General features: G+C 43.9%; 1 protein-coding gene across 3 annotated transcripts in view; it reads right to left on the bottom strand.

Moving 5' to 3' along the window:
* CACNA1E (calcium voltage-gated channel subunit alpha1 E) overlaps positions 1-12,753 on the bottom strand; it is a 412,948-nt gene that overhangs the window by 98,059 nt on the left and 302,136 nt on the right. For all 3 annotated transcript variants that reach the window (XM_043923905.1, XM_043923907.1, XM_043923906.1), the window contains exon 9: positions 597-712. In XM_043923905.1, coding sequence (XP_043779840.1) covers positions 597-712 — 116 coding nt within the window. The remainder of the gene's footprint in view (positions 1-596; positions 713-12,753) is intronic.

Raw genomic sequence — 12,753 nt, 5'->3', positions numbered from 1 at the left:
AGTGGGTAGCCATTTCCTTCTTCAGGGGATCTTCCCAGCCCAGGGATTGAACCCAGGTCTCCTGCATTGCTGGTGGATTCTTTACCATCTAAGCCACCAAGAAAGAGCTTCATTGTACTTATTACCCTATGAAAAATTACTCCTTATTTTGTTCATCACTGCCTTCCCAGCTCTAGGGTAGTTGAGCTCCACGAGAGTCGAGCTCTGGCTCACTGCTGTATCACAAATGCCTAGAACTGGACTTGGCACAAAGTACGCCCTCAATAAATATCGTGGACTGAATGGACTATTGTTAGTAGTAACAGTAGTAGTGTGAAATGGCATCAGCCCAGACTTTGCTCTCGCGCTGGGTTATGTGATCTTCTACTCAGCTCACCTTGCTGAAATGTCTGCCTCATGAAAGGTTTTGGTAGAAGAACAGGGACAGACTCCAGAGGGAGAAAATGGGACCAGCTGGGAACCCCCAAAGTCACCAAGTCATTTCCAGCTTCTCTCCGCTCTGGTCTAGACTGGCCCTTTGAGCAGAAGTACTGGGAATGGGTACTGGGGTAGGTCCCGGATGTCATCACCAACCTCCTCCAGCCCCCAGGTCTTACCTGCTTTGTCTATCCAGGCGCGGTACCCATTCAGCTCACGCTCGATCTGCTGCTGGCGCCGCAGTTTCATGAAGGCTCTCCGGTTCTCCACTCTCTCTCTCTCTTTGGCAAATTCCCTGTAGACAAAGTGGATAGGATTCACTAGGTTTGGGCAGTGCCATGACCAAAAGAAAGGGTGAAGCAAGCAGGAGAGTGAGTGAATGAGCAGGCACTGTGTATACCCCATTTCCTTTGTCCCAGCCTGCAACTATAATCTTAAAATGTTGCACAGAAAGAAACTTTGTTCAACCTCTTACAGGAAGTCTTCTCAGATCAGTTTCATTTCAGTCAGCACTAAAACTTTCTGCTTGCTCTAATTTTTCTTTTTTTTCAATATAAGTTATCTTCTTGAAATAAAATGCAATAAAGCTAGAAATCAATAACAAAAAGACAACTAGAAAACACTCATATATTTGGAAATGAATGAATACACCATTAAGAAATCCCTCAATCAAAGAAAAAAATTAAATAGAAATTAGAAAATAACTGAATCATACTTATAAAACTTGTACTATGAGTATATTTCAGGTTCTTGGAAAGAAACTTACACTAGAATACTATTTTTAAAAGCTGATATTAATAACATTTGCATTAATTTCCTTTTTTGTACTTATAAAGGTGAGATTTATTTTTTTTTAATCTTACTATAGTATGGTTGCTTTACAATGTTTTTGCCGTATAACAAAGTGCCTGATCTCATCTGCTTGCTCTGTTTTGAAAGCTACTGATTTAGTAATGTGACGAGCTAGGTTCCAGAATGCTATATATTATGTGGCTCTGGCTACAACAGAAAGTCAACCCTCTGAGGGGTCAAACTATCCTTTATGCTTTTAATAACAACAGTGACTACTGTCTATTGAGTGATGATTATGTGCCAGTCCTATATGAAGTTTTTCATATCCATTAACTCATTTGATCTTCACAATCACCCTATGAAGTAAGCACTATTAAAACCCTATTTAACAGACAGGGAACCAAGGCTTAGGGGAGGGCAGTCACTTGTCACTTACTGGGATCTGAACTCTACCCATAATTCTGGTGGCCTGACCCACTGGGCGTGGTGCTTAGTATGTGCTGCCACTGAAGACCATGACACCGATGCCCTGAAGGGTTGAAATGCTGTCTGAAGATGGCTGGTCAAGGTTGGATAAGAAAGGACACAGGAAGGGCACACGGCTCCAGAAGAAAGAAAGTGGGAAGATGGGGTGGGGTGGAGGGGAAAACAAGACAGGGGGATAAAACCAGCAAGAGCATCAGATGGAAGACACAGCCCCCTAACAGGGGACAGAGCCACTCTATGGTAAAAGACGATTAAAACAAACAAAACAACCCAGAAGGAAAGTTATGACCAACCTAAACAGCATATTAAAAAGCAGAGACATTACTTTGCCAACAAAGGTCCATCTAGTCAAGGCTATGGTTTTTCCAGTGGTCATGTATGGATGTGAGAGTTGGACTGTAAAGAAAGCTGAGCGCCGAAAAATTGATACTTTTGAAATGTGTTGGAGAAGACTCTTGAGAGTCCCTTGGACTGCAAGGAGATTCAACCAGTCCATTCTAAAGGAGATCAGTCCTGGGTGTTCACTGGAAGGACTGATGCTGAAGCTGAAACTCCAATATTTTGGCCACCTGATGTGAAGAGCTGACTCATTGGAAAAGACCCTGATGCTGGGAGGGATTGGGGGCAGGAGGAGAAGGGGACAACAGAGGATGAGATGGCTGGATGGCATCACCAACTCGATGGACATGAGTTTGGGTAAACTCTGGGAGTTGGTGATGGACAGGTAGGCCTGGCGTGCTGCAATTCATGGGGTCGCAAAGAGTCAGACACGACTGAGCGACTGAACTGAACTGAAAGCCCTATGGGAAAAAGAAGAGAGAAGAGGAATGAGGACTTCCTGGCAGACAGGAAGATGGTGAGATTCAACGAGTGAGATCAAGAAATATTCACTGGCTAGTAGGCCACTCTGGAAGCCACATTTGCACCAGTGCCCTTCTCATCATCAAACACCCTTCCAGCCAGAACACCCCTTGCTAGCGCAGTGCCTCCTGGCCATGGCTCACACATTCTCCTACTGCCCTGAAAGCTGTTCCACTTATTCATGAGTTCTCCATCAACAAAGAGCAGCAACCCGAGATAACAGATCCCAGCACCCACTGAGGGTGCTCCCTCATGTCCAGGGAGGAGGAGAGGAACCAGGGGCAAAGGTGCATGCCCTGGCCCCAGGGCAGCAGAGGGAGGGGTGCCAATTTACCGCGAGGCAGGGGGATGCCAGTTCATGCTTCATCTGGCCTCTCCTTCCAAGACAGAGGGGGTTCCTTGGGCAGAGGCACCTTACAGAGGTCACAGTCAGGCTAAGGGCCGGGACAAGGCAGACTTAGGAGGAGAAATTCTCCTGGACTTGGTGTCAGGTTCAGTGGGTTCTCCTAAGGGTGTCTTGAGGGATGGGAGAGTTGATTAGGACCAGCGAGAGTCAGGGTAACAGAATTTAACCCATGGAGCACCTCTTTTTTTCCACCGACTCCTCTGGATTTCAGCAAGTAAGAAAGTAACAAGGAGCTAGCTTGGTTCATGGTGTTACCACCTACCAAAGTTCTTACCTTTGGTTCTTTGTCTTTCTATCCCTGTCATTGTTTTGTTGGTTCTATCTTCAAAATGGCACTTGGATCCACCCTCCCTCCTCATTCTTACTGCTTTGGTCTAAGACCTCACCTTTTCCTGCATGGACTACTGAAATAGCAGGTACCTGGTCGGCCACCTGCCTCTCTTCCCTTCATTTCATCCATTTCACAGCAATTAGTGTCATCTTTCTAAAATATGCACTGGATCTTACCATGTCCAAACCAGAGTGAGTGACATTTGTGGAGCACTTTCTAATTTCCAAGTACCTGCATCCCCATTTTGTGCATTTAATCTTTACAACCAAAATGAGAAGGCGGCAAAACAGGTATTTTCAGCCTCAACTTAGAAGTTAAACAACTCATTCAAGTTTAACTAAGAGATGGAGCCAGGTTTGAAACCCTAGGCCTCTCTGCTCTAAGAGCCCAGGTTCCCCATATATCTGTCTAGCCCAGAGGCATATTTATATGCAGCTTTCTACCTTTACATAGCTGTGTGCCTTCATGTTTCAACTACACTCTAGGGGAATCCAGGAGGGTTTAGCAGGATGCAGTATTTTGAACAAGACCGTGAAATAGGAGAATTTAAGCACACTATGGGGCTTCCCAGCTGGCTCAGTGGTAAAGAGTCTGCCTGCCAATGCAGGAGACATGGGTTCAGTCCCTGGATCAGGAAGATCCCCTGGAGGAGGCAATGGCAACCAACTCCAGTATTCTTGCCTGGAGAATCCCATGGACTGAGGTGCCTGACAGGCTACATTTCACGGGGTCGCAAAGAGCCGGACACAACTGAACACACATGTACATAAGCGAGCTATGAGCAGAGAAACACAATAATCCTTTAGCATCTGCATTATTACCAACATCTCCATTTTCCAGCTCAGAACACTGAAGCTAACGGGAGTTAAGTGGTCATTTGAAAGGTCAAGTGTCCTAAAATACAGTGCCACTAAGAGGAACCATGACCCTCGGATCCTATAAATTCCCTCTTCTATCTTCTCTTCCTTCACATCTCCTCCACCAGCTGCTAAATACCAAACAGACCTTTCACAGTCCTTCATGGTTAGATCTGGACCTTTCTTTCAAACCTCACCTCCCATCAATCCGATCTACCTCGTGCCTACCTGCAGCCCCACTATAGCCAAGCTCCAGCCCCAGTACACGTCCCACGGTTCCTGAAAGAGCACTGAGGGATCTAAAGGTTTAATTCACACTGCCTAGAACCCAGCCTTACCTGCCTGAGTCTGTTAAAATCCTTCAAGGCCAGATTGAAAGGTCACCTCTAATGTTTAGCTTGCCCCTCTCCCTTGCCTCCAGTCTTCTGACCTCTGCTCTATACCTTCCCTCTGTCTCTTCATAGCTTGTCTTACAGCCAGACCTCTATGGCAGTGAGCTATACATGTGACTGTCTCTCTCCCTCTCTGTGAGCTTTTTGTGGAAACATTCTGTCTTACTCAACTTTGCATCTCCAGGACTAGACTAGGCCTGCTGTGTGGTACTTATTTAATAGATTTTTTTTTTAATGACAATATCTAGGCTGACTTGAAAACCATACTGATAGATCTGCCCTGAATTCCAAAGGCTTAGATGAAGGGATGCAGCATCTCTGCACGGACCCAAGCAGAGCCAGGTGAACTAACGAGAACACAGCAGTTGCCAGGTAACTCCTAGACAAGGCCACCACTGTGTTTCTTTGCTTGGCTCCACTAAAATCTCTGTAGCATTAGTCTATGAAGAGTGCAGCATGTCACCTCTACCCAATCCCCAGAATGACCATGTGGCTTCATTTCCGGAAGGAGAGGCAAGTCATCCCAGCCTAATCTCTCTTTATCTTTGGAAGTTTCCTGGCTCCAGTCTCACCAGCTGGTTTCCCTGCTCTCCTCTGCCACTGCAGGCCCCCGTTTCCTCCCACCCTCCCACCTGGCATCCTACAGGCCCAGAGCCCAACAAATCTGGCTTGGACTTTTTAAGAAGCCTCTTGGCTAAAAGAAACAGAGTGTGCACCAACAGGGAAACTTTCTAAGCAGCTTTCTGCTCGTCAGTGGAGGGGAAGAAGGGCTGTGTTTGGAGGCCTTCTGTATTATGTTTATCAATCAGCTTGTTTTGTTTTTCAGATGGGAGCCCAGGGCACCAAGTGTGGCACCATATCATTCACGGCACTTCCCAGCCCTCCCTTGCTGTCCGGGTTTGTGCCAAGGCTCCTCTCTCTGACAGGTCTGCAGGTTCTATGAGGCCAAGTAGAGTCTGAGTCACACCACATTCCAACAAGGACCTGGGAAGTTTAATCCACAGCCGAGTATTACAGTAGATACCACGGATTACAAAAATAAAATATTAAGGACACCTAATGTTCATAAGCCACATTTGTAAAAGTCTCATTTTCTAAATCGCTTTCATGTAAATTATTTCATGTAGATTTGCAGAAACCCTGGGAGACTCAGAAAGGTTACTTGCTCAAAATGACCAAATTAGCAGGAGACAGAGCCGGAATTTAAACGAATGTCTTTTGATTCCAGATTAAGTGCTGTTTCTACAAGGCCTGAGCTGTCTTCCATGTGTCTAGAAGTCACATTTAAAACCCACAAAGGGGACTTATTCTCCAGTCAAAGGCTGAGGAAAACAAGGACATAAAAACAGAATTTTGTGTTTTTTCTAAAAGGACTGTCTTTTAAATCGAGAGAGCAGCATATAATCCATTGTTCTGTGTTGGGTTAATAAGGACCTAGTAAAAATTTTGTAGCATTAGTCAAGTTAGTGAGGCACTGCTTGAGTTTGTGTATCCTTGCATTCTGGAGAAAGCAGGGACAAACAGGACTTAGCTCCATTACCTGCCCCAAATAAGTGATTATTCTAACCTTAGATACAACACGCTTGCCAGTCTCATGAGCATATATGTAGCCAGACTGAGGAAAGGGACGTGTGCTCCTCCGTCTGGTCCCTCTCTTCCCTGAGGACCTGAATACTCTCTCCTCTTCATAGAGGATTATCCTGGAGTTATTCAGATGACGATGCTTTTGCAAAGATAAAACATATGGCCGTTACCTTACTTAGCCATCCACTGCCAAACTTCTTAATGAAACGTGCCTCAAGGAATGGCCCTATGAATATTTCATTTTATAGAGTTTCTTTGGATTAAGCAACAGGAAGTTCCAAAGGAGAAAATCTGACACGAGAAGAGTGTTCATGTCCCCTAAGTCCACCTGACATTAACCTGCGGCTCAAGGTAAGAGGATGGTGCCTTTTTATTTGCTCTATCCAGTGTGTCTACACCCTAGATGTAACAGAATTCAGACTAGGATGCATCTAGACTTCAGAATTTCAAACCAGGCAAACAAAAATAAACCCTCACGTGATGTAGCATAAATACAACCAAGTCTACTCTTGGAGCGAGGTACTCCAGTAACCTCTGGTGCTAAAAATCTGAACAGTAAACCTCTCTGCCTCAGCTTCCTCTCCAGACAAGGTTGACATTAGAAAAACACAAAGTAAGATCTGCTCATAACCAGAGTAGGAATAAATCTGTTTTAGTCTGAGAGTCCTGAATGGATTCTTACACAAAAGATTGTAAAGTGATAAAAATTCAATGAGATGTCACGCTATGGAATGAAAAGGCAACCTATGGAAAGGAAGAAAATATGTGCAAACCATATATCTGATAAGGGGTTAATATTCAAAATATATCAAGAACTCACATAATTCAATAGCAAAACAAAAACAAAACCATTATAAAATACTCAGAGGAACTAAATAGACATTTTTTCCAAAGAAGACATACAAATGACCAACAGGTACATGAAAAGGTACTCAATATTACTAATCACTGGGGAAATGCAAATCAAAACTACATCGTGTTACAAGAGTTCTTATCAAAAAGATGAGAGACAATTGTTGGGGAGAATGTGGAGAAAATGGAACCCTTTTGCACTATTGGCACGAATATAAATTCGTGCTGCCACTACGGAAAACAGTATGAAGGTTCCTCAAAATATTGAAAATAGAATTACCATATGGTTTAGCAATCCCATTTCTGGGTATATATTCAAAGGAATTGAAATTACTATCTCAAAGAGATTCTGTATCCCCATGTTTATTGCAGCATTATTTATAATAGCCAGAACAGGGAAACAATCTAAGTATCCATCTATGCACATGTACACACATAGACATACAACAGGATATTATGCAGCCATAATAAAGAAGGACATCCTGCCATTTGGGACAATATAGATAGACCTTGAAGGCATTATGCTAAGTAAAATATGTCAGACAGAGAAAGCCAAGTACTGTATGATCTCATTTATATGTGTAACTTAAAAAAAACTGAATTCCGAAACAGAATATTGTGGTGGTTGCCAGAGGTGGGGGTAGGGGCTGGGGGAAATGGGTGAAGGTACTCTTGCCTAGAAAATCCCGTGGACGGAGGAGCCTGGTGTCCATGGGGTCGCAAAGAGTCGGACACGACGGAGTGACTTCACTATCACTAGTCAATAGGTACCCATTTCCAGTTATAAGATAAACAAGTTCTGAAGATGTAACATATAGCATAGAGACAAAGTTAACAACATTGTGCATATTTTAAAGTTGCTAAAAGAGTAAATCTTGAAAGTTCTCATCATAAGAAAAAAATGTAACCATGTGATGTGACGGATGTTAACTAAACCTATCGTGGTGATCATTTTACAATACCTACAAATACTGAATCATCTTATACATCTTAAACTAATGCAGTGTTATATGTCAATTATATCACAATAAAACTGGTGGGGGGATAATCTATCACATTTCATTGGAATACTTCTTTACTAATTCTGTTACTCATAATTTTTGGTTGTCTTTTTTTCTCCCTGGGAAGATAACCTACAGTTACCCTCACAACACAGTTACCACACAGAAGGAAGATGACGTAAAGAGGAGCACAGCTGAGCCTCTATTCTGCTTGTCTCATGTGCATGCAACGTTTGGGTTTCTAAACTTCAGCTACTGGAACTAAGGAGGAGGCTGATCTCACCACACTGCATGGTTAAGTACACTTTTCTTCTTACATCCAAGTTAGTAAATTTACACTTGTGACTGCTTTTGGTTTTTAGCAGTTTATATGAGAGGCATAATTTGTACAAATCAACTATTCATACATAGCCAATTCCATATTATTCATGATTAAAGTGGAAGAATGATAAAGATAATCTCAGACAAGGTTTGTTTATCCATGTGTGTTTATCATGTGTGATTAGGGGGTATGTGAAGTCATATTTAGGTTAATATTAAATTGATTTCTATTTGATGAACTTCCGGACTTATAGAGGAGCCCCAGACAATTCACCCAGCAGCTCTTCTGCCTATTAATAAACTAAAGTGATTGGTACAGATCCACAGCATGATGGGAGGGGCTTTGGCCTTTCACATTGCTAGAATTCTCTATGAGATGACTAACTGTTGGGGATTAGAGTGAGCTTCACTGAAGCCTTGCTCCAACTGGAAATTCCTGCCCACGTTATGTCACCTCAGAGTCTCAGGGTATCTGAACAGGCATCTCTGTATTCACCTAATGGGGAAGATGTTCTGGTAGGTCTGCTGTGAGTGACAACACTCTATTGGAGGACTACATGGCTCCCAGTTCTGGCTTCTAGCTCCAGACCCCTCCTCCTAGTTCAGTCCATGCAGGGAGCTTTGTTTACTGATGCAGAGGCCCTTGCTGTTGTCATGGCAACCAAAAGGAAGATAAAGCCTGCCTGGAGGGGCTGGTCCCTGTGACTCAAAGATCTGTTTACCCTCACTTCTGTACACACTTGTACGCTTTATCACACACACATTGGCATGAACACACACATGCTCAGGCTGGCATGCAGAAGCATATGTGGACGATGGACTCTGCCAAGCTCACAAATGACCACGTGGTCATATTGCTATTAATATTCAAAGCCCACATTTCTAAAGTGCTTCACTGCGTGAGGGGAACCTTGCCAGTCTTCCTGTAACACGCCTGCTTTAGGAAAGAGGATTTAGGTTAGACATAAAAAAAAAAAAACCAACTTTGACCCTACCTGTTTTGAAGTTAACAAAGAAATTGGGGAAGGTCAGACAGGCAATTGTGTGTTGGCAGTGTTTTCATTTCAATTTCACTGGAGAATGGCATGAGTGGGGGTTTTAGTGGCATGAGTTTCATGGCCCGTAAAACAATTTTTTCAGTGTGCTAGGAGCCTGGGGAACCTTTTCTCCCATTTTTTAGAGGAGCAAACACAGCCCAGAGAAGGTAAATACCTTACTGAAGGTCACACGGTTCAGCTGTATTACAGTTATTTACACCTTATCCCTTGATTTGTTCCAGAAAGGATTTAAGGAGACTTAGGATGTCAATAAATAAAGGCCAAAACAGCAGCCAATACTCTAAATGCCATCCAGTGTGGACTCTAATAAGCAGAATGGATGGGCATGCTGGAGGATGAGGAATGCATGAACTGAGGCACTGCGTCACACCATGTCACTTCTCCTTAGAGATCAGGGCCTTTAGAAGGGCTCCTCCAATGAGCAAAAGTCCTTCCCTAAAGCAGAGAAGGCAAATAAACAGCCTTGCACAGAGTGCGATGGTCCACCCCCTGACTGCCATACTACTCCCACAGTGATGAAAGAAAGGCCACGAGTCTCACGGGCCAGAATATCAGGTGGGAGGACCTGACAAGTCACACTCCTGAGTCTTGCCTTTTACAGGCGAGGAACTTGAGGTGCAGAGAGGTCAGGGGGTTGCTGGCCCAAGGCCGACAGTGCCCGTGGCGGCTGATCTAGAGCATCACTTTCATCTCAAGGTGCAGTCAGTGCCATTCACATCTTCATGATACTGCAGTCATGAGACCTCAAGGAGGCAGATGATTTTAAGATGCTGGGGAATTTTGCGTGGACTTTTTTCTTCCTTTTTCTTCTTGACGCTGAGATCTCATTTATTTATTTGAGATAAATAAATCTCAAATAAAAATAAAAAATAAAAGGCCTGGCAATTAGCATAAAGGAGATCACGAAGGAGCTATGTTTCCCTGTTTTGCTTTCTAACCTTGGAGTTGGTATAAACCCACACCGTTACAGCACAATGATGAGAAGGTCTGAAACATGACTGAACTGGGCTTGAATCATGGCTCCATCAGGGTGGGACCTGTTCTGAAGCCTCTCTGAGTGTTTCCTCATTTGTAAAGTAGGAATAAACACCACACCTCTTTCAAAGCATTTTGAGGATTAATTTAAATAAGAGATGGAAAGTGCAAAGTATAGTATCTAGCACAGAATAGGTATTTCAAGTGCCTATTTTAAGTATGTCTGACATTCCTAAGAATGTATCACCATATACACAACCTACTATTAAGGCCCCTATCTATCTATCTATCTATCTATTTATCTACTCATTGTGCTTCCAAAATAAAATTTACTGAGTGCCTACTACCTGGTTAGCATTGCTTTAGCACATGGGGATATAGCAGCAAACATAAAAGCAAAAATACTTGGCCTCATGAAGCTTACATTCTAGTAAAGAAGACTGACAATAACCAGGATAATAAGCACAAATATAGAGTATGCTCAATACTGATAAGAAGGAAAAACAAAGCATAGAAGAAGAATTGTAAGTATGGAGAGAGGGTCTGGGATTTGGGGGTCGAGTGGCCAGGAAAGGCCTCGCTGAGAAGACTTGAAAAGTGAGCCACACAGATGTCTGAGGAAGAGTATTCCAGAAGAGGCAGCCAGGGCAAGCTGTGGGCCAGGAACACTCCGGAGGAGCTTCCGCAGAACAGAAAGGAGCCCATATGGCTGGAGTGGATGCAATAAATGAAAAATCTAATAAGGTAAGCTCAGAGTGGGTAACAGGTCACACGGAGGCAGGGGGCTAGACCACGTAGACCATGGATAATAACCTGACTTTTACTTGGTATCATCTGGAAACCATGGGGTAGGGGGTTTGCAGCAGAGGAGTCACAGGATCTGATTCACAGTTTCACGGACTGTCTCTGATTGCCTGTTGAGAACAGACTGATGAAGGCTACAGGTGAAGGCAGGGAGAGACTTCCCAGGTTACTTCCAGATCATGGCGGCTGCCTCAGCCAGAGTGGCAGGAGTGCCGACACTGAGAAGTACTGGGATTCTGGGTATACTGCGATGTACAGCTAGGAAAACTTGCTGACACCTTAAACATGGACCATAAGAGCGATGTGAGTCAAAGAAGGCACTCAAGGTTTTCTCCTTGAGCAACTAGAAGGATGGAGTTCAATAAACTGAGATGGAAAAGATACCACAAGGAGTCATTTCTGGAGGGCAGACCAGGAGTTCATCTGTGTATTAAGTCAGCTGGATATCCTGACACATTTATGTTGAACATCATTGGGCCCAAGAGCATCAGTTCTCTGTTATCTACATGAAATGTGCCAGTCGCTTCAAACATCATCTGCTGTGACTGAAACAGTCGCTGGAGACTATCTCCACACCATTCTTTCTCCTCCCCTGCCAGCAAGTGTTAGAAAGACGCCAACTGATTTTTATGCACAATGTAATCAAGAAATTGTTGCTACTGCTGCAAATACAATTTAAAACAAAACAAAAACCCACAAATATTCTTGAATGCTGCACTACTTCACACCAATAAGCTTTATCATTTCCTTGTATTAGCAAAGATGACCACGGAACAGCAGGAACTATGAACCCTGTGAAAAGTTTTGGGTTCTCACAAGCTTGTCCTCACAGACTTTCAGGAAGGGAATTAAGGGAACATCACTTTTTTTTAAACCCACTTTGCAGACTGGGAAAATAAAAGCCTGAAGATGTAACACTCTTGCTGCTGCTGCTGCTAAGTCACTTCAGTCGTGTCCAACTCTGTGCGACCCCATAGATGGCAGCCCGCCAGGCTCCCCCGTCCCTGGGATTCTCCAGGCAAGAATACTGGAGTGGGTTGCCATTTCCTTCTCCAATGCCTGAAAGTGAAAAGTGAAAGTGAAGTCACTCAGTCGTGTCCGACTCTTAGTGACCCCATGGAGCAGCCTACCAGGCTCCTCCGTCCATGAGATTTTCCAGGCAAGAGTACCGGAGTGAGTTGCCATTGCCTTCTCCAACAACACTCTTAGGTATATATTATTCCTATCAGTGTTTTCAGATGTGAACATAAACATGTTGCCAGAATTTATTTTGAAGAATCTGTTCATTCTTCTTTAAAACTTAAGATGCAGGCTACATCAGTTCAGTGTGACTCTTGGAGTGACACAAGGTTACAAGGGGGAATTCTGATCTCCCTTCTCTGTCAAATTCTGCCCTGCCCCCATGCCAAGCCGCCCCGCCTCACTTTAGCATACAGACACTTTGGAGGCACAAACGCAGGGACACACATGCTGCTTTCTCCCTCTCTGTGCCTATAACGGTGTGTTTGTCAGTCGCAGTATTTCAGTGAGTTCAAAGCTCTGCGGTGCAGGCAGAAAAAGCCATGAGGGAAGTCAGAGCATTTCATGTTCCTCCTTCTCCCCCGTTTCCACCCCTC

Source organism: Cervus elaphus, chromosome 14, assembly GCF_910594005.1.
Source record: "Cervus elaphus chromosome 14, mCerEla1.1, whole genome shotgun sequence".
Lineage (NCBI taxonomy): Eukaryota > Metazoa > Chordata > Mammalia > Artiodactyla > Cervidae > Cervus > Cervus elaphus.
The sequence above is the reverse complement of the archived record's forward strand: the minus strand, read 5'-3'. Positions and strand labels throughout refer to the sequence as shown.